Source organism: Manacus vitellinus, unplaced genomic scaffold (assembly GCF_001715985.3).
Source record: "Manacus vitellinus isolate BGI_N305 unplaced genomic scaffold, ASM171598v3 scaffold_9_pilon, whole genome shotgun sequence".
Taxonomy (NCBI): Eukaryota; Metazoa; Chordata; class Aves; order Passeriformes; family Pipridae; genus Manacus; species Manacus vitellinus.
Genome location: NW_021940917.1, coordinates 3,511,616 through 3,531,764, shown reverse-complemented (window position 1 = coordinate 3,531,764; position 20,149 = coordinate 3,511,616). Strand labels below are relative to the sequence as shown.

Below are 20,149 nucleotides of genomic sequence, written 5' to 3'. Positions count from 1 at the left end.
TCACTGTACTACTTATCTACCTTCCAGCTGTGAGCAGAATAATATGACTAACGTTTGCCATATTGCTCTCTTCCTCTGAACAAGGGCTGAGTTTTTTGCTGGGCAGTGTTTAGCTCTGAAGAATCTGACTTTAGTAATGTGTCTTATGTCAGGTTTTTATGTCAGGTTTTATGCCTCCAACCAAAGATGAGAACAGCAAACTGCAGAGTGCTTCCCCTTGATAGCCAGTACCAGCTAACTGCTGCCAAATTACCAGTATATTCATTTTCAATAAATTGAGTCATCCCAAGATTCGATATCACCCCAGTACTGAATTCGCTTGGTGGGGGTTGTATTTTTAGTGAGGTAAAATGGTATTTAGTATTTTAATATTGTACTGGCACAGCTTTTCCTAACCAAAAAAAAAAGTTGAATCTCGTTCAGTTATCATTATTGCTGCTTTTAATGTGACAGAGCATGAAATTTTGAAGTTCACTGTGCTGACTCTCTTTCCCTGCCTGAAGAAATTACCAGGCTTTTCCTTTTGATCAGAACAATAATTCCTAAATGCCCTCAGACTTTTAACATCCCTTCAGCTTTCTGTGGACAATTCTGCTTGCTATTGGTCATATGGACGTGCAAACACAAGAAAATTCCCCAACATCTGGGGAGCCAAACTGGCGCAGTCTGTGTTGACTTATAGGCAGGTAGGAAAAGTGCTTCCATGTGTTATATAGTTGCTAGAAGGCTGCAATGCCACTTATCTGAAGTGGCAAAAGTGATTAAAAAATTACGATCTAACCTCAAATGATGTAAAATGCTGTATTTTTATTTTAGATACCGACTGACCAAAATTGCTGTGGACTCTGCTGCTGGGCCTTATCAGAACTACACCGTGGTTTTCTTGGGGTCAGAGAAGGGAATCATCCTGAAGTTCTTGGCACGGACAGGAAACACTGGTTTCCTAAATGACAGCCTTTTCCTGGAGGAGATCAATGTTTACAATCCCGAAAAGTGTGTATCTGATTCTTTGTAGTCATGTATGGGTGATTTTGAACTTCTGACTTCCCAGAGAGTAGTTTGTCCCACAGAAAGGGAACTGGTTAGAGAAGCCAAGTATTTTCAGTAATTTTAAATTGTTTGGGGAAGGGATGTCTGCTTATCAGTCTCTACATTGCAATAAGATTTTTTATTTAGTATGTGTAGAAACTAGCCCATCCTATGCAGCAGCTGATGGATAATTAAAAGTGAAGTTCTGCAAAGGAAGATTAATTTTCTAATCCCATAAAAAACCCTGATTTCTCTCCAAATAATTCAACAACCAGGAAGCTGCTCTCAAAGGGAAGCTTTCCACACATCAGCCTTCCTGAAATATGCCTAAGGGGGCTTTGAAGTGGGCCATAATCATGCAGAAATTTCAGCTACTTTGAGTACTGGAGAAGAATAAACACAAAAAATGAAGGGCCCTCAGAAGCTTGTCTGGTGTGCTGTCTCTCTCCAATTCTTATTCCCCTGTCCCATGCATTTTTAATACTTGCTTATGTGTCTGTCAGTGTTTTTAGTCGCTATTGTAAGGATTTTTTCCTCGGCTTGTTCAATTCTATCTTTCTTAGGGGTTTTTTGGGGGGAGTTTTTTGTGGGGGTTTTTTTCAGCTTGAGGAATCACTAAGGTCTCCTCTGGTTTCCCAGGAGAACCAATCTGCAACCTTAGCTCACTTTTTTCCTAATCAGGTGCAGCTATGATGGTATGGAGGACAAGCGGATCGTGGGCATGCAGCTTGACAAGCCCAGCAGTGCCCTGTACATCGCCTTTTCCACCTGTGTCATCAAGGTTCCCTTGGGCCGTTGTGAGCGTCACGGCAGATGCAAAAAGTAGGTGTTTTCTGATGGTGTCGGAAGCCCGAACAGTTGGCGTAGGAAGTCGGAAGCGCTCACAAATGCCACCTTGTGCTCTTCTTTCTCAAGGGCCTGCATAGCGTCCAGAGACCCCTACTGTGGATGGGTGAAGGAGAGCGGGGTGTGCACACAGCTGGTCCTTGGCTCCAAGTGAGTAAGAGCTCTGGCTGGATGGGACGCAAAGCTCTGGCAGTGGCGCCAGGCAGTCTTGGGCACAGCTATTTGAAACATGGGGCTCTTAGGGCAGGAAAAATGTGGGAAGTGTTTGTTTCTACCTTATTTGCATTCACTTCTGAAATGTCTCACAAATTTTTTTGATGTGAAGTGTCAGCTGATTGGTAACTGCTGAAAGAGGAGGAAGAAGAAAATGAAAGAGCTGTACTAAGGTCCGCGTGTTACTGAAAGGAGCGAACTGGATGGATATGTCTGGACCAGCCTACACTGGAGCCATCACAGCTGATTAAAGAGGCAATAGAATCCAAATTAAATTACTGAAGCAATTTGTCCACTGAAAACAAAACCAGTCTTTCTAATTTACTATGAAGAATCACAGAGCACAGTAAGGGCTTAAAGCAGATTTAGAGAAGTGCTGGGTCTCCCCTTGCTTAACAGTAAAATTTCATTATTTTGTAATAATGAAAGTCTGTGAAGGCTACAGGGAGCAGACCCACTTCAGAGCTCACATTTCTTGGCCACTTCTGACACACCCCATGATTGCTCACTCTGAGGTATACAGCTATACTTCCTCAATGTAGTAGTGGAAGTGTAGCACAGACATCGCAAGCATAGCCTTGACAGCCCCACAGCTGGCCCACTCAACCCTGCTTCTGTACAGGTCTTTGGTATGTAATGGACAAGTTACAATCCCTGTGCTTCTGTCTTGTTCTTAACTTTCTGTTTCAATTAAAATTATTTTGTCCACTGGGGAAGTTATAGCTGTATAGAATCATAGAATCATAGAATCAGCTGGGTTGGAAGGGACCACAGAGATCAAGTCCAACCCTTGATCCACTACCACTGCGGTTACTAGACCATGGCACCAAGTGCCACATCTAGTCTCTTTTTAAAAATCTCCAGGGACGGAGAATCCACTACTTCCCTGGGCAGCCCATTCAAATGTCTGACCACCCTCTCTGTAAAGAAATTCTTTGTAATATATGTGTCTGTATATGCTTTACTACAAAAGTGTGGGCCATTCCTGACTGGACATTTGGTAGAATAATATTAAAATGCACCTGTGCCCGAATCAGTTTTTTTCAGCATTCCAAAAGTGTTTGAGTCCTTTTGAACTTCCATGGCAAGCTCTATGGGACTTCCGTACCTTACGGAATGCAGCTTCCGCATTCATCAGTGGATCCATCAAGACACAGGCAGTGCAGCTTGCAATGGTGAAGTCCAGAAATGAGCAAGGCACCTCATGCTCTGTCCAGTGATTAGAAAGGGGTCCAGAGCAGCTGTGGAGATGTCTGGTGGACTTCTAAGCTAGCCACCAGGAGGCAGAGATGTGAGCTGCCCTCCTGGAGCAGGTGGTGGTTGACCAGGAGTGGAGAATGAGTTTTCTGCAAGGGTAATTATACCTCAAGGGCAGGATCCTAACTAATGTAGACAAGGGCTTGTGTTGGAAGTTTTTCAAGGTTCTTGTTGTTCGCTTTTGACCTTACAGGAAGTTGGAAGAACAGCTTCACTAGTTATCCAAAATCACAGGCAGAGGTTGGGAGCATAAACTGAGGATGTCAGAAAAGCCTGTGAGTGTTTTTCAGTAGAGCGCCTTGAGTTGAAGGGAATACATTCTGTGGGCTGGACCATATGCCTTGCAGTCTCATCCATCATAGTACCTAAATGATTGGAATGCAGATTGTCTTCCCCCAGCACAGTACCTGCCCAGTTGGTTAGCTTCCTTCTCACACCAAAGTATCAGTGCACCTGGTCCACTCTGTGAAGAAGTTAAGGTTGCATTATAGTTGTTCCCAATAATGTCACATATTTAACAGTTTAAAAAACACAAATCTCTTTTCCTCCCTTGGTAGTGAGGCATGCAGTGGATTTTTTAGAGGTAATAATATAAAGACAGAGCATCATCAGAAGCCAAGAAATCATTAAGCAATGATGAATAACTCAAATGTCTGTATTAAAATTTTTCAATCTTTGTGTGGAATTTCCAAAGAAATGGCCAGTTTCAGTTGCACATTTGATAATTTTTTTCTGGTTATGCCTGTGACTGTTGTTATTCATACTGTTTTGTTTCTTTGTATTATTCAGACTGGCGTTTGAACAGGACATAGAACATGGCAATACAGATGGCCTGGGTGACTGCCAAAGTAAGCAAAGCTTTTACCCTCTCTTTACCATGTGTCCCAGTATCCTTCTGAATGCCTCAGAAGGATGCCTCAGAATACCTGTCAGGCATTCTTTTGTAGCAGTGTAAGCCCCAACAGGGACAGCAACTGCAGCTAACTATGCAGGTTCAGAAGAGGAACTGTTGTTTAAATGTGTTTGAGGAAAATAGCCCTGTTTGTGTAATTTATACAAACATCAGACTTCAAAGCACTTACATAGTGAGAAAAGCTCAGCTCTAGAGGATATTGATTACAGCAATGACATAATGAATTGGTATTCACTGTCTTTATTAGCCATGGTGGTTGGATTGTTTATGTACAGAAGTGGCTTGGTTTCTTAGTGTAGTCCGTGATGTGGACTACATTCCCATGCAGCACAGGGAGACAGTGAAATATATCTTCAGTTTTGGATCTGAATCAAGAAGTGACAACTGCTTAGTTTGTGAAGCTTAGAGGATTTTATACACAGTCTGGACAACTTAGTGGTGTTAAGGGTTATGTACTACTGACTCTGCCTAAGAAATTTCAATAGTAAACCTTAAGTACTGACACCAAGAGTTGAAAGCTTAAACACAGTCTTTAAACATTTACGGTTTTGCACTGAAATGCGTAAAAGTGCATAGCTTGCACTACATGCAGAGGAGCCTTGCATGCTGATTTCTGAGCCTTCAGGAATACCAGCATCTGTGTTCAGGACAGCTCTTGTTCTCTCCAAAGCTGGTTTAATTCTGAGCCCCAAATATTATTTATGAACCTCATGAAATCAAGACACATTTTTTTCAGTGCAATTTGCACTGATGCCTGTACATGCAATAAAACTGATGAAGCTGAGGAATTAATGTACAGTTAGAGAGTTACTACTGCTGTAATACAGAGCAAAATAATGGAGGGCTGGAGTGTGCCATGGGATACAGTGTGGGCCAGCTGCTTTGTAGAAAGCCAGAGTTTTCTCATGCCTTGTGCATCCTTATTCAAGAGCTGTTAATTACTGTGATCACTATGTTTGAAGGAGTGCAAGGATTTCAGCCTCTACCCTAAGGCAGGGTAGTGTAGGCTGTCTCAAAAGATTTTCAAAGGAGGTGTACACATACTCTGCCCTCTGTTCCCTGTAAAATGAGTTAGAACCAAAATCAGGTCAGTTCCCAGCTGGTCATCTTTGCCCTTTTCAGCCAGTTCTGCTCTCCTTGGGCAAATAGGTTAGGCAAGAGTGGAGTGTACCTGTTATCTGTTACGTATAAAAGAAGGGGTAGGAAATTATTCAGGAATACCACATTGCGCTCTTGGAGAGAGATCTGCATCTGTGCAGAAAGCAACAAAGCCCATGCCCTGCTTAAATCCCTCTTTAGCCCTGAATGATGCGTTGAACCTTGACACTGCACAGGGGTAGATTTCATTCCCTGCTAAGCTAGCTGATCTTATTACTTCATGTGGTCATGGCTCATCTGAGTTTTGTCCTTATTGCTGGCTGCATCCCTTGCAATGCCTTGCATTAGATTAGGACTTGTAAGGAAAGCCATGGCAGGGAGGACACTGGCCTTCCCACTTGCTACTCCTTGTACAGAGCTGGTCATGAACACTTTCAAAGCCCAACATTGTTTTTGGGTATGTTTGAATATTAGTGTTGCCTGGGTCCTTAGTGTACTAACGACATACTTATAAATGTCGGCTGAAACGTAAATGGTTGCTAGCAGGAAACTATTTAAAAGAAAAAACAAGTGAGAAATAATGATTTTTCCCTTGTTATTTGTCTTTCAGATTCCTTCGTAGCCCTGAATGGTAAGGAAGTTCTTAGTTTCTTTATTTACTGACAGCAAATACATTTTGGAGGAATCACTTTTTACTAAACTTTTAAGTATTTTCATACTTCTGTTGTATTAAATGTTTCTTCCCAATTTATTTTGTTCATAGACATTTCAACTGCTTCACCTGATCATGAAATGTCTTACGACACACTGTATGGTCAGTTTATGAGTGTTTTTAAAAATTCTCCCTAGATCCTCATGTTAGTTAGTAGTTCCTGTACTCACATAGCTGTTACCCTTTTTTACTTGTTTTATGTTGGTTTTTAGGGCCCGATTCACTAATCACAATTAGGATTAAGTCATACCTCTTGATTTTCAATCCCTCTTTTTTTGTCCTCCCTCAAAACTGTCTCCACTGAAATAAAGTGAGATAAGGCCTATTTTAATGACATGCCAGCAGACATGATTAAGAGTATGCTTCATCTGAACACTCAAAGGAACACTTGGGTACAGTGATGCATCTTACCTGTTCACCAGGAAAAACAATATAGCAGCTCACATCCCACTCATGAGCCGTCCAGGCTGGTGTCATTACTGCTACAGCAGCCAGTCAGAGACACCTTAGGGAAAGGAGGGGAACTACCCTTGGGTAGGAAGATCTCTCGTAAGGAAAACTAGCCATGGGAGTTTAGACTGGATTATGTGTCAGTTCCTGAAGGTTCTTGTTGCTTCTAGGATGAGTCATTTATGTTGTCCATTCTTGCAGTATCTTATTGCCCGAATGAGGCCCAGTCTGTAAAAAAGAATAAAAGAAATTCATATAGCAAATTAAATTACCTGAGCTGAAGAGGATCATTTCTGCAAGCCTACAGTACCAGTTTCCCATGAGGCAGCTGTTAAACTGTGCTCACAGTGCTTTCCATCACTTTGTTCTGCATATTTGGAAGTGGATTATGCAAGAGTGAAGAACAAATATCTTCATGAGGAATCATTGCAGAATAAATAATCACTTTAAATTCAAACCTAGGCATACATTGCAATAGTTTTTCTTTATAGACATTCTGAACAAAGATAAGTTCTCACAAGCTGAGGATATGTGGTATTGCTCCCAGTGAAGTCAGTGGGAAATTTCCATATGGGGTCGGAGCTTCCTTGAGGTGTTGCTTTCAGGATGTACAAGACTAGCAGTTCAGCAAGGCTAGGTCGAATTCACCATATATTTGACTGAACATAGCAAGAGATAGGTTAATGTGAAGTTGAGATGAACTTTTAATTGATCCTTTCATCTCATGCCTGCAGAATATGTAGGTGTAAAACAGAAAAAATGACAGCTCAGTACAGCAGCATATAAATAACTGGAGGCACAATAGTGCTGTTCAACATTTGTAAAACTAAAATCAAATTCCCCTTGTTGTTTATTACCAGGAAATGAAAAATGTGCAGGTGAAACTTGTTTGAAAATATGATAATGAAAACCAGTGAAGGGAGTGTACTAAATCAAAGGCAAGTTAAGACTTTGTAATATATGGAAGACTCACAATTTCACTTACATATACAGTTTGTACTTTCTTTCATTATAAAATTGCTGTATTTCCAATGCACAGAGCAACAACTGAAAAAGAGTAATAACAAAATCCATACTGCTGAATGTAAAGATAAGAAAATGGTTTTGGACATAGTGCTGATGTGCCAGAAATGTTCTAGATTTGCTGTTTCTAAGTGAATTCATAGGCTACAAAGTTATAGCTGTGAGATTGTGGTTCTGGATCCTGCTAACTACAGTATTAGTAGGAACTTCGGTATAAACTGATATGACTAAAAAAGCAGAAGAGTGTTTCAAGTGAGCAGCAGAGTGAAAAAAGAGTAGGATTAAAAAAGGGGGGTTCATTTTACTGTCAAGCCCAAAGACAGACTCCGCAGAACCCTACAGACAGATGCACTGGAGAAATGCTGACCCAGCATTAACATGGATTCCCATTCATGCCCTGTCTTTCACAGGTTATTTCATTGACCCTTCTCAGGTACACCCTGATAACAAGGCTGCTAGGCAAGTCAGTTCCTCCTTTTATGAGTTTAGTTAAAGTATCCATTCTGATATTATTGCAGTCAGTCTTTCTTTTCACCTATCATGGCAAAATATGAAAGAAAATGCACTAGTCACCTCTGTTGATCTTCCACATCAGAAGTGCAAAAATCCTAGGATGAGGTAGTAAACCGGTCTTAGTAAACATGTTCATGTTTGCTAACTGTAGTAACTGATCTGAGTAATTTTTTTTCTTGAGAAAATGAAAATTTTATGAATTATCTATTTTAATGTTACTGAGTACAGTTTAATGCATAAGTAAATGGCATGTTGTAATAGATTAAGCCTCAGAACACTGGAGTAAACCAGAATACCAACCAAGTGAATGCTCAGGGTTTTTTTTTATTCAGTGGGCCAAATATTTCCAAAAGCATCTGAAACTAAGACAAAAGAAGTCTTAAGGCCTGATTCTCTTGATTTTCTCCACTATAAATCACCCTCCTTCAACAGACTTACTGCCAATCTGTAGCGGTGTGAATGAAAGGAGAATCAAGCCCTTAATCTTTGTTCTTGGCACCAAACTCCTCATGAGTTTGGCAAGTGGGCTTCTTTCTAGGGCAGTCTTACATGATCAATTGCTTACAAGTAAAGTGCAAAGTCCACACAGGTGACTATTCAAGTGACACCCAAGGAGAGGATAGCAGACTAAAGGTCTGGCTGCAGAAGGTCAGAGAGAAATTATGCAAGAGCCACATATTTAAACAAAGAGATTAGGCTAGATTCCTCTGCAAAATTCTAAGCGGCTTCAATTACCTTTGGAGACATCAATTCTTAGTGAATTGGGCCCTTATTTAACCCTCTAGCTATAGTCCTTTCTCCCTCTGTAGTATTGATTTAGCTTTTCCCTCTAATTGTCTAATTAGGTTGCTATAGTTGTTAATAGGATAGCACACAGACATCTTAACCTCTGAGATCCTAATGACTTGTGCATATTAGAGAAACTATCAAATACGTATTGAATCTCTGTCTTTGTTTTAAACCTGAAAAATTCTGCTTACGTTTTACAAGTGCACTTCAGAACAAGCTCTAGTTACAGAAGTGCAGCCTTTCTGAATCATTATCTGTGCTTGTAGACACTAAGTGCTTTTACTCTGCCTCTGTTACTTGATTACAGCACTCCAAATGAAAAGTTTTTGCAAATAATGGAAGCACCTAAACCAGATTTTTTAAAAGTGTGTCTGTGTGATTTTTACGTGTTTGCTTTAAACAAAGACATTTGAAAAGCACTATGTGTGCAGTTATTTGGACACTTTGCTTTAAAACAAAGGCAGAATTGGTTTTTCAGATGATTTTGTATTAACCATTATTAACACAGAGGTACTGGCCACATCTCAGATGTGCAAAGGCCTCTTTAAATTTCAGCAAAGCCTATTTGCACAGTCAGAGTGGTAAAAATGGTGTAATGGGAAAAAAAGGCCCACTATGTGCTGCAAACTATACAACACATTGTAAAGGTTTAATAATGGCTGTGTGTGAGAGGGCCAGGACTGGGTTGCCTGCCACTCCAGTCTTTTCTGTTTATGAGAGAAACTTAAGTAGCTCACACATTTGTGGTGCCACTCTGCTCAGAACTGAAATTCACCCAGTGGGACTGGCTATTCAGACACTTACAGGGCACTGTGATACTGCTTAAGGGAGCAGTATCACTGCCCAGTAGTAAGTGTTTGCAGAATACTGCTCTAGCACAACTGGGACAGGCTAAGGTTTAATCTGCTCCTGCCCTGCTTCCTCAAAATCAAATGGAAGAAAGTTTATCTCAATTAGCTGTGGAAGCTTGCTTCTTAGTGTGTACTTGACTAACACATTAGTAAGAGAGAATAGACTGATTTCTTTCTTTTGTATAAAACCCCTCTCCACCTAGTGACCATCTGGTACACATTAATATCTTCACAAAGCCTTAGCTTTCCATTACAAGGAAATTCTCTGTGTATTGGCAACATATGGTTCAGGAAATATTTTTTTTTTCCCCAGAAAATGCGTCCCTTAGGCATATACTTCCTCTAGATTACTGTATTATGACATGTTTTTCTTTGACCTTACTTATAGCTTTTCCTTAGAATTCCCCCTTTAAACACACTTAAAAGTGCAAGTGTCTGGACAGAGATATGGGTATATAAACGCGTATCAAACACAGGCAAAACCATGATTGCTACTTGGCAAAATTTTCTTTTCTTTTACCTCCTTATCAAGCAATGACTAATTGCTTTCTTATGTTGAGTGCAGCAAGCTGACCAAATTTGTTAGCTGACCAAATACTGTACACATTATTGTGGTTGCTGAATGAGGTATTAACTCGGAGTCTGGAACACCATGAATGCTGCAACTGTGGATTAGTCCTTAGGGAAAAGAAAACATAAAAATCCCATAATTTCCATTTTCTAGCATGTTCTCTGCCCTGTTATTTGTCTTATTTGTTGGGGATGAGCACAGGAACTGACAAGCGTAAAATGGTGTTGAGTGAACCCTTTCATGCTCCAACATATTCTTACTTCAAGGGAATATGTGTGTGCTTTCAGTCACTGGACCTCTACCTGTCCTTTTGGAAACAAGCAGACCTGCTGCAGGATTGCTGTGGAGTAGGCAGCACATTTGGATCAGAGTCCATCATTATCTAACTGTGTGTTACCAATGTTCCCAGCCATGCTGTGGCTTATGGAAACCTTTTAAAAGACAATAACATTTTGGCTTCTCTTTTCTATTTGAGTGACATTAAAAGCTCTCTCTTAACAAAATACAGCCTTTAATTTGCCATGTTAAAGAAAGATGGCTGGGAGAAACCAGACTTTCTACCATGAGTGGGTAAAAAATAATCCAGTGCCTTTGTCAGTATAAGCCTTCAGACTGAAGTCCAGAGCTAAATTCTGTTGCTGTGAATTTGACCAGCTTTCTTTTCTAAGCATACAAGTTACAGGAGTTCATTGTGTCCTTGTCCTGTGCTAAACACAGTCCAAACTGTTTCCACCTATAATCCTGTGCAGGAAATCAGAAGGGCTCCTTGAAAACATACAGAGGAGCACAGACATTTTTTTCCTCATTAATATTCGGCAGGACTTCATAACAGCATCTTAATAGAAGTTGCAGTATTTTGCTGACTTCCTCAGTAGCTCAACACCATGAAGCTGGTGAAAGGGCTGGATAAAATGAAGCACATGGGTACTTCAAAAAGCCTGAGGACATTGGTGGCCAACAATTAGATTTTGGTTGCTGAAGTGGAATTGAGGATCTCGGTTCATCATCTCTTTCTTCTCTTCTGAGAGTTGGGGCTGGATGGCTTTAGAAGGCAATTAAACAGCTTTTTCGAGATGCAGCTTCCAAAAGCTTTGTGCTTATCCAGTGAGTGTTTAAAATAAACTATAGAAGCACAGGCTCTAACTGCCCAGCTCTAAGCCTTCGCTGGGAGGATTTAAATTTCAGCTCCTTGTGTTGATCTGTCTCTGCCCCAGTGAGTCTCAAGTTATTCTTCCAAGCAGTGAAGCAAGATCAAGGGAAGGAGCAGGGAAAGGGTCCCTGCCAGGGCAGTCTGTAGCCTGGTGATTGGACTCTTCTCCAAGGGAGATTCACCTAAGGAAGGAAAATTAGTTTGCTGGGCTGTTCAAAAGGAGAAGGGCTCCTGTCAGTCTATCTAGTGTTATCTGAAGGAAAAGCACTATATGCCATTCTGTATGTGAATAATCCAATTCTGTTAGTTTGTGTTTGAGCATGTGTCACAAACACCTCTTTCAATAGGCTGTCTCAGAAGAGTAGGCAAGGGGTAATACACTTACTCCATCTCAAATTAAGGAGGTCCAGAACTCCTTGGGTCCTGCTCAAAATAACTCACTTTGGCACGTGTGCTGAAAGGAAACTTTCAGAGTGGTTTTGAGGTCAAAATGGTGTAGTGTGGATAGTTTTTGGTACTTCCTCCCCAAAGCAGCTGAGCCATCTTCCAGAGACAGTAGACTCCAAGCATCTCAAACGTTTTGGGTGCTACATCTCTGCCTGAGCCAATCCACCTTTAAAATTGTGCCATGTTTCCAGCGAGGCACATTCTGTGAATGTGCTGTTGGTTGGGGTGTTTGATATGCAAAGAGCGAATCAGCCTTATTCAGGACAGCGGTAACAATGTCTAGAGCATTTGTAATGGATAAAAGGCACCTGAGACCTCAGTCCAGCTGCTGCTGGAGTCATGGGTTCTTGGGCAGATCCACATAGTGAGACATTGTCTTAACTGTCACTCTGAGCAGAAACCATATTCAGTTTTGTGCTTATTTCAGAGTCATTTTGGACCATCAGCTCAGATGGGACCAATAGTGATGGTGCAAGCGGGTGCGAGCAGCTGGCCCTGGACATATCCCATCTGGAGAGGGATGCCACCATGTGAGCACACTGGTGCTTGGCTGTCCTTCATTCCCCTGGGGGCATGAGGCAGAGTGCCACTGATGTTGCCATTTTGTAGTTCTGGCATTCCCATTCAGTTTTGGCTATTTTAGAAGTTTTTCTGTTTTAAATTCTTTTTAAAATTGCTTTTTAACTAAGCCAGTACCATGACAGTATGGGCTGACACTTCAGTTTCAGTCAGGCTGTGTACTGAATCCAGCCAAAGGATACTTGACTTGAATGAAGTGTGCTTACCCTCTTTCACACGTTTAGCTCTGTTGAGTTAAAGCAAAGAACTGCGAGCTCAGTGGCAGCACCTCTTAGCACCCTGATCTGAAAGGTTCACATCTCCTCTTTCTTGGGGCTATGTTTTGGAGGAGTTTTGCTCAGCCTAAGGCAGGATGTTCACCCATCATGGAAGCAAAGCAGTCCGTGTGTTCCTGAGCATGGGGAGGTAGAGTGGTAAGTGACTAATGAGACTTGTCTTCCCTACCTGTATTTATAATGTAAACAGGACACTCCAGTTCCCTAGTCCCAAGCACCACCACTTCTGACTCTCGCGCTCGACAGGGTTATGATGCTAGGGGACGCTTGCTGGATTGGAAGGATCCGCTTGGTTCATCTGAAAATACAGATCCATATGTGGCAGTTTCATCCCATAATCATCAAGACAAGAAGGGTAAGGCCTTGGAAATGATGTCCTGTGGTGAGGAGGGAGGGGGAGGAGGACTAAAGTGTAACTGCTTCCAGCTGGCTTGGAGTAACATGTAATGAAACTCTTGTGCTATAATTAAAAGCTTATCGTAAAGCCTGAAACTAAACAGCCAATCTTAGACTCAGTCCTAGATAATTCACTGCCTGAGGAAACCACACAAAACAAACAGAAGTGCATGCCTTTACAGAGTGTCTTATGTATGAAAGGAAGGGAAATAGTGGGGATTTAGCCCTCTTTAAATTTGATTTGTTCTCTGAAAGAGCAAGATGCGAGCTTCCCATTGCTCTTAAGGGTGCACTTTTATGTTGCCTTTGTCTGAATTCCTAGCAGATCTCAGCTAATTTCACATTTCCTTCTCTCAACAACCGTAGAATCATAGAACCATGAAATCATTTGAGTTGGAAGAGACCCCCAAAGATCGTCTCATTCCAACCCCCCTGCCATGACCAGAGACACCTTCCACTAGACCAGGTTGCTCCAAGCCCCATCCAGCCTGGCTTTGAACCCCTTCAGGGATGGGACATCAGCAGCTTCTTTGGGCAACCTGTACTAGTGCCTCACCACCCTCACAGTAAAGAATTTCTTCCATATATCTAATCTAAACCTGCCCTCTTTCAGTTTAAAGTCATTCACCCTTGTTTTATCTCTACTTGCCCTTGTAAAAAGTTTCTCTTCAGCTCTTTTGTAAACCCCTTTAGGTACTGGAAGGCTGCTATAGGGTCTCCCCAGAGCCTTCTCTTTCCCAGCCTCTCAGCCTGTCCTCATAGGAGAGGTGTTCCATCCTTCTAGTCATCTTTGTGGCCCTCACTTGTTCCAACAGGTGCTTCCCACGGGTCTTTCCTGTGCTGAGGGCCCCAGAGCTGGATGCAGCACTGCAGGTGAGGTCTCACCAGAGCAGTTTAGAGGAGCAGAATCACCTCCTTCAGCCTGCTGGCCACGCTGCTTTTGATGCAGCCCAGGATGCCATTGGCTTTCTGGGCTGCAAGTGCACATTGCTGGGTCATGTCCAGCCTCTCATCCACCAGCACCCTCAGGTGCTTCTCAATCCATTCAACCCCCAACCTGTATTCATACTGGGAGTTGTCCTGACTCCAGTGCTGCCCCTTGTGATGGGCTTTGTTAAACCTCTTCAGGTTCTCATGGGGCCACTTCTCAAGCTTGTCCAGGTCCCTCTGGATGGCATCCCATCTTCAGGTGTGTCAGTCGCACCACTTAGCTTGGTGTCACCTGCAAGCTTGCTGAGGGTGCACTCAATGCCGCTATGTCATTGCTGAAGACATTGATCAGCACTGGTCCCAGTACGGACCCCTGAGGGAACCACTTGTCACTCATCTCCATCCGAACGCTGAGCCATTGACCCTCTGAGCCCTCTGGATGCGACAGTCCAACCAATTCCTTGTCCTTCGAACTGTCAGCCCATCAAATCCATCTCTTTCCAATTTAGAAAGAAGGATTTTGGAGGGTGTGTCAAAGGCCTTACGGAAGTCCAGATAAATTATGTCAGTAGCCACTTCCTTGTCCATTGATGGAGTCTCTTCACTGTAGAAGACTTGTCAGACAGCACTTTCCTTTGGTTAAGCTGTGAGCTGTGCTGGCTGTCTCAAATCACCTCCCTGTCTTCCATGTGCCTTAGCAGAGCTTCTAGGAGGATCTGTTCCATGATCTTCCCAGGCACAGAGGTAAAGCTGACAGGTCAGTAGTTCCCAGGGTACTCCTTTCTACTCTTTTTAAAGATGGGTACAAGTTTCCCTTTTTGCTAGTCGCCTAGAACTTCACCTAACTGCCACACTTTTCAAATGTCGTGGAAGTGGCTTAGCAATTACATCAGGCAATGCCCTCAGGACTTTGGGATGCATCTCATCAAGTCCAGACGGTGTTCCTATACTCTTCCCAGAATACTTGTGCCTACTTCCACCATTGACACATTTCCTTCTTGCCCTATAGTTTGTCCAGCAGATCCTGACACAACCATGCCAGTCTCTTGCCTTTCTTGCCCAGTTTCTTTCACCTGGGGATCACTAGCTCTTCCATCTTGGACCAGCTAGGTCTAATACAAGCCCTTTGGCCACCAGTCTCCCTTTGTGATACATACAGAGAATTAGGCAGAGAATTGCCTAAATTTGCCACTAGAACATACTCAGAGAAAAAGAACCTTTTCTCCTAGGTAAGGATGGTGATGCCTCTCATTGCATCTTGACCCTCCTCACTCTCCCAACTCCTTTTAATCTGTATCACAAAGAGTTTAAAATTGTTCCTTTTAAACAGAGGAGTTAGGTTCAAATAGCTCCACTGCTAGAGAGATGTGAGTCCTTGTTATTCTTCTCCAGGGTGTTCTTAGATCTCTTTTTTCAATCTCTGCTCTGTTGAAGATGTTTTGCTCTGTGTGGACTAATTAAGTACTCAGTGGGTCAGAAGGAAGATGGGTATGAGTAAAACTCACTTGCTGAGTGGTTAGGGCACTCACCAGGGGCAGGAACACATGTGAGCTTCAGTCCTTTCTGCTATGAATACTTGATATAAAACACTTAAAATATTAATTGAAATGTGGATTCCAGTCTCTATTGTTCATGCATTTTACATGAAAAACTCATTAGTCAAAAGCATCATCTGTTCCTGGAGAAGCTACTGGCATGCTAGACCTCATGCTTTGCGTTGTCTGCCCAAACTAGTAGATTACTAAATCATACTCCTTCCCCTCCATCTGACCCAGTGAATCTTGAATTCTCTGCATTGGCTGAGGAGGCTTTCAGCAGGGGGTGATGAGCACATTAACATCTCAGAACAGTCTTCAGAGCTGCATGAACAGCTGCCGGTGGTCTGGACCCAAACTGTGACCTCAGTGCCTGTTATTCACAACAGCCCCAGATACAGGATGCCTCCCACAGTCCTGGGATATCCGGGGTTTCTCACTGAACTCCCCAGGACTGACCTCAAAGAGCCTTCACAGTTTGTAACCATAAAGGCAATGGGCATCACCTGGCTGGCCCAGCAGAGACAAAGCCTTAAGCATTTTTCCAGTTGAGGAGGCCAGTCAAATTAGGCAGGGGACTCAGTAAAATTTCTTGAGATACCATGGCAAACATTAATCTAGTAGCCTTGGCTTTTAGGCTTGTTGGCAGGAAATGGAATATGAAGATTTCGATTCCCTCAGGCAAAGATATGAACTTGTCCCCTACCTCCCAGCTTTTCCTATAAAAAAGGGAAAAACTTTTGAACAATTTTTTTTTTTTCAGAGCTTAATCCTGTAGACATTCTAGGAGAATAACTGCAAATCTAAACCAAAAAAGAGAATTTCTAGAACCTGATCAGACTTCTCTGTGTGTTAAGCACAGAGCCTCTTTGCACTCTGCACACCTGTGGGCTGCTAAGCCTTGGCAGATGAAGAATTTCAGGCAGCTGCAGTACTTGAACTCAAAACCGTAACTTTGGGTGCAAGTGACTTATGGTGCTGAAGACGAAAGCTCAGACTCCTAATTCCTATTTAAACCCAGTTTGAGATATTATCCTCGCTTTTTTTAATTCCTCATCCCTTTCTTTTCACCTGTGGAAGGACAACTGCAAAAAAGCGGTTTCTGGGTATCACTTCTGTAGAGAGGAAAGAAGGCAGATAAACTTGCATGCCCTCCTAAAGATGTATGTGATTTAACTAGCTCTCCTCTTTCATCTCAGCAATAAATCATTGAGAATGCTGACAGCCAAAAAATAAGGCTCTTTTCTTTCTCTGTCCAGTCTGCTAGTAACACTTGTCATTCAAAATGCTTCAGGTGAGAGGACATTTCTTAGAAAATCTAGTGTTCCCTCTTCTGAAAGTAAGTGGTATCTTTCTCTCATCCACTCTGAAAGGGGCAAATGTCATTAAGCAGATTTAAGAAGGAATGAAGGACTGAAGGAAGGATGGATGGATGGAAGGAAGGGAGGGAGGGAGGGAGGGACGGAGGAAGGAAGGAAGGGAGGGATCCTTAAACCCAGCTCTTCTGCTAGTGTCAGACAGGAGAGCGGTGTCAGAAACTAATAGTGGGAAATCTGGCCCTTTATGTACCCAAAGGAATGCAGAGATGTGTATGCATTTTAATGGCACTATTTGTTATGTGTGGGTCCCTGCTTCACAAGTCTTTTGCAAAGCAACGTTTAATACATGGAAAGCTAGCTCTTAAAAAGCATCTTGTATGCGAGTAGCAGCTTTCAGAAGCACATGCAGTGACAATATTAATAAATGTATAGCTATTGGATTTAATCATTTTCGCTTCAATTCACTGACTGATGAAGTGGCTTACATTCCATACTTCCCTCCCCAGGGAGGGATGGTTACCAAAGAGCCTTATAAACACTTGACAGGGTCATTTAAATATCACACATTCTTTGGTGCCTAATTATGAATATTGACAAAGCTGGAAGCAGTCTACACCAATGAAAACAATGGCGGCAGAGGTGACCGCATGGTTGTTTACCATTACCATCTACTTGTGTGTTGTTACTTCTTGCCTTGCCCAGTCAGAGCCAGTTGGCTCCCAAATTGCTATTGAGTTGTTGTTTTAACAGGGCAAAGGAAGGAGTTCTTACACAAAATCAAATCAGGAAATGTTACGCTTACTATCCCTTTATCAAAATTTTGTTTTCACTTTTGCTGTGATTTCTTTTGCTTTCACACATTCACAAAGAAAAAAAAATTAACATTTTCTCCTGATTTTGCAAGGTGCTTTGTGTTGTTCTTCATTAGTTTTGTCAAATTCTTTGAACAGTGTTTTCTTTCCTTTTCTGTGCTCACAAATGGCTCCTTACTGATTGTACTAATTGTATAGAATCCACTTACTGCTTTCTTTTCTGTAGCATGGTTGCTTTGATGATGTCACATCCATCCATATGCTTCACTTTTAATTCAGTGCAGGCATCTTGGGGAAGATCTGGGGGGGTGTGAAAAGGGGTTCTTTAAAAGGGTTGACTCATGGGAATGTGACATTTGTGTGCCACAGCTTTGGTAGCTAAATATACTCTGGGACTGTTGTTTTGGAGCTACATCACATTTCTTGCCAAGATGAAAATGTGTAGTGCAGCCCATAGGGTGGGAATTATGCGTTGCCATCCCATTGGCATTTTCATTTTGGCCATTAAGGAATCTGCTCTTTCTATTGCAGAAAAAAAACCTGAAACAAACAAAATAACAAAAGAAAACAAACAAAATCAGCCAAACAAAACAATGCAAACAAAAAGCCATCTCTGATTGGGCAGACTGCACCCCCCTTTCCTCTTCTACTCCCATTCTTCCCCAGCAAACAAAAACAAACTAACAAAAAAAAAAAAAAAAAAAACACACAAAAAAACCCCAAAAAAACCAACAAAAACAAACCCACAAAAATCCCCAAAACACATGTTCTAGAGTATGTTTACCTTTTATTTTCTTTCCTTGCTGTGTTTTAGTGTTGATTTAATTGTGTGTTTCTCACCTTTGTTGAAACCGTTTCCCTAACCTCATTGTCTAACCTTCCCCCCTGCTGCCATTGTACTTGGTCTTCCTCCCTTTGCAGTCACAGTCATGAAGCTCCTCCTGTGGGGCACTCCAAGGCTTTACCCTCTACACCCCAGTAGTGCCGTAGTGATGTATCTCTCTGTAGTTGTCCTACTAACGAAGGAGGGAGTAGAGATGTACAGCTCTGCAACAGGCCTCCATGAAGAAAATAAAGTGATTTTCTTCAAGAGTAGCTGGCCTTGTCCCTCATTACTCTGCTGCCCTTCTCTGCTGCCTCCTGTCCTTCCTGCCCTCCCTTCAGAAACGCCTCATGCTTTTAAATCCCGGGTTCATTAGTGCAAATGTAGCCAACAGCCCAGCTTTCTCACTTGCTCCCTAATTGCCTGGAACCCGCCTTTTAATCACAGTTTTGATAAATTGGTTTCAAATTCAGCTTACGATTTAATGGCTCTGCTACAGCTTCTCCACAGCATTCAGGTGGAGTGGCCTGAGCTGGGCACTGAATGACAAAGGTGTAGTGTTGCTGTTAGCGGGCTTTAATGTTTGTATTCCTTCTTGTCTCAGCACTCATTAGGTGAAGATTATGAGGTGGTATCTCCTTTCCTTAACAAGCCTTTTGTCGATATCCATGTAGCAATAGTAAAAAAGCTGATCAAAAGCAGCATGTGATGAACAGTTTACAGAGTTAGGAGTTGCTGGTTTATTTGAATATCAACAGTGATCCTTTATAGACAGTATCTATATAGATTGTCGAATCTATATTAGTAGTAGTAGTAACTGCAGCTCTTCCTCTGATACAAAATTGGGCATGATTAGCAATAGTCAACTCCTTTATTTGGAGAGGACTGTGCTCTTGGGGAGCCCAAGAGCTGTTCCTTTCAAAACCTGCCTCAAGAAGATTTTTATATTGTACACAAGTGGCAGTATTACTAAATTTTACTGTGATTATCACTACTTGAAAGATTTGCCAAGTGCTGACAATGCTTGTCTCTGGAGAGTCTGCAAATGTTCAAGCAAATTCTGTTGCAGTGAGACAGAATTATATGAAACTTCAGGTACAGTTATGATAAAGAACATAAAGTGCTGATATAACAAGATACTTTACAAGTAGACTTGAAATGAGAGGGGAAAAAATCCATGGCAGAACAAAGCTTCAGATTCTTTTTTTTTTGCATAAATTAAGCATCTGTTGTTCACCATGGGAGAGCTGAGTTTTGCACCAGAAGTACATTTGCAGAGTATGTTTTTACACAAAAATATTGTTATATGCTAATATGTACACGGATCTTAAAGATTCAAAGTGGGTTTTAATCAGAGAAAGCAGAGGAACGTTGTTATTATCTTGCTGGCATTATGTAATAATTCAGATGAGGAATTAAAGTGGCACAAAATTTGTGAAAACTTAGCTTTTGAATCAGTGTTTGCAGGTCTGAGTAGAAGGGCTTGGACTTCATCAGTATCATCATCCTGACACTGTCAGAAGGAACTGACTGATTCTAAGAAAAGTGTAAGGCTAATGGCAGAAGGATTTGCACCGTGGTCAGTTCTGCATAGGGGCCTCGGGAGGAGATGTAAACT

At 41.9% G+C, this 20,149-nt stretch overlaps 1 protein-coding gene across 3 annotated transcripts in view; it reads left to right on the top strand.

Moving 5' to 3' along the window:
• SEMA6A (semaphorin 6A) overlaps window positions 1–20,149 on the top strand; it is a 117,838-nt gene that overhangs the window by 76,757 nt on the left and 20,932 nt on the right. Inside the window, exons 13-19 of one of the 3 annotated variants that reach the window (XM_008923293.3) lie at window positions 817–993; window positions 1,711–1,851; window positions 1,945–2,025; window positions 4,135–4,193; window positions 5,967–5,987; window positions 6,120–6,170; window positions 12,907–13,071. In XM_008923293.3, coding sequence (XP_008921541.1) covers window positions 817–993; window positions 1,711–1,851; window positions 1,945–2,025; window positions 4,135–4,193; window positions 5,967–5,987; window positions 6,120–6,170; window positions 12,907–13,071 — 695 coding nt within the window. The remainder of the gene's footprint in view (window positions 1–816; window positions 994–1,710; window positions 1,852–1,944; window positions 2,026–4,134; window positions 4,194–5,966; window positions 5,988–6,119; window positions 6,171–12,906; window positions 13,072–20,149) is intronic. The other 2 variants (XM_008923294.3, XM_018086079.2) reach the window with 2 other exon arrangements.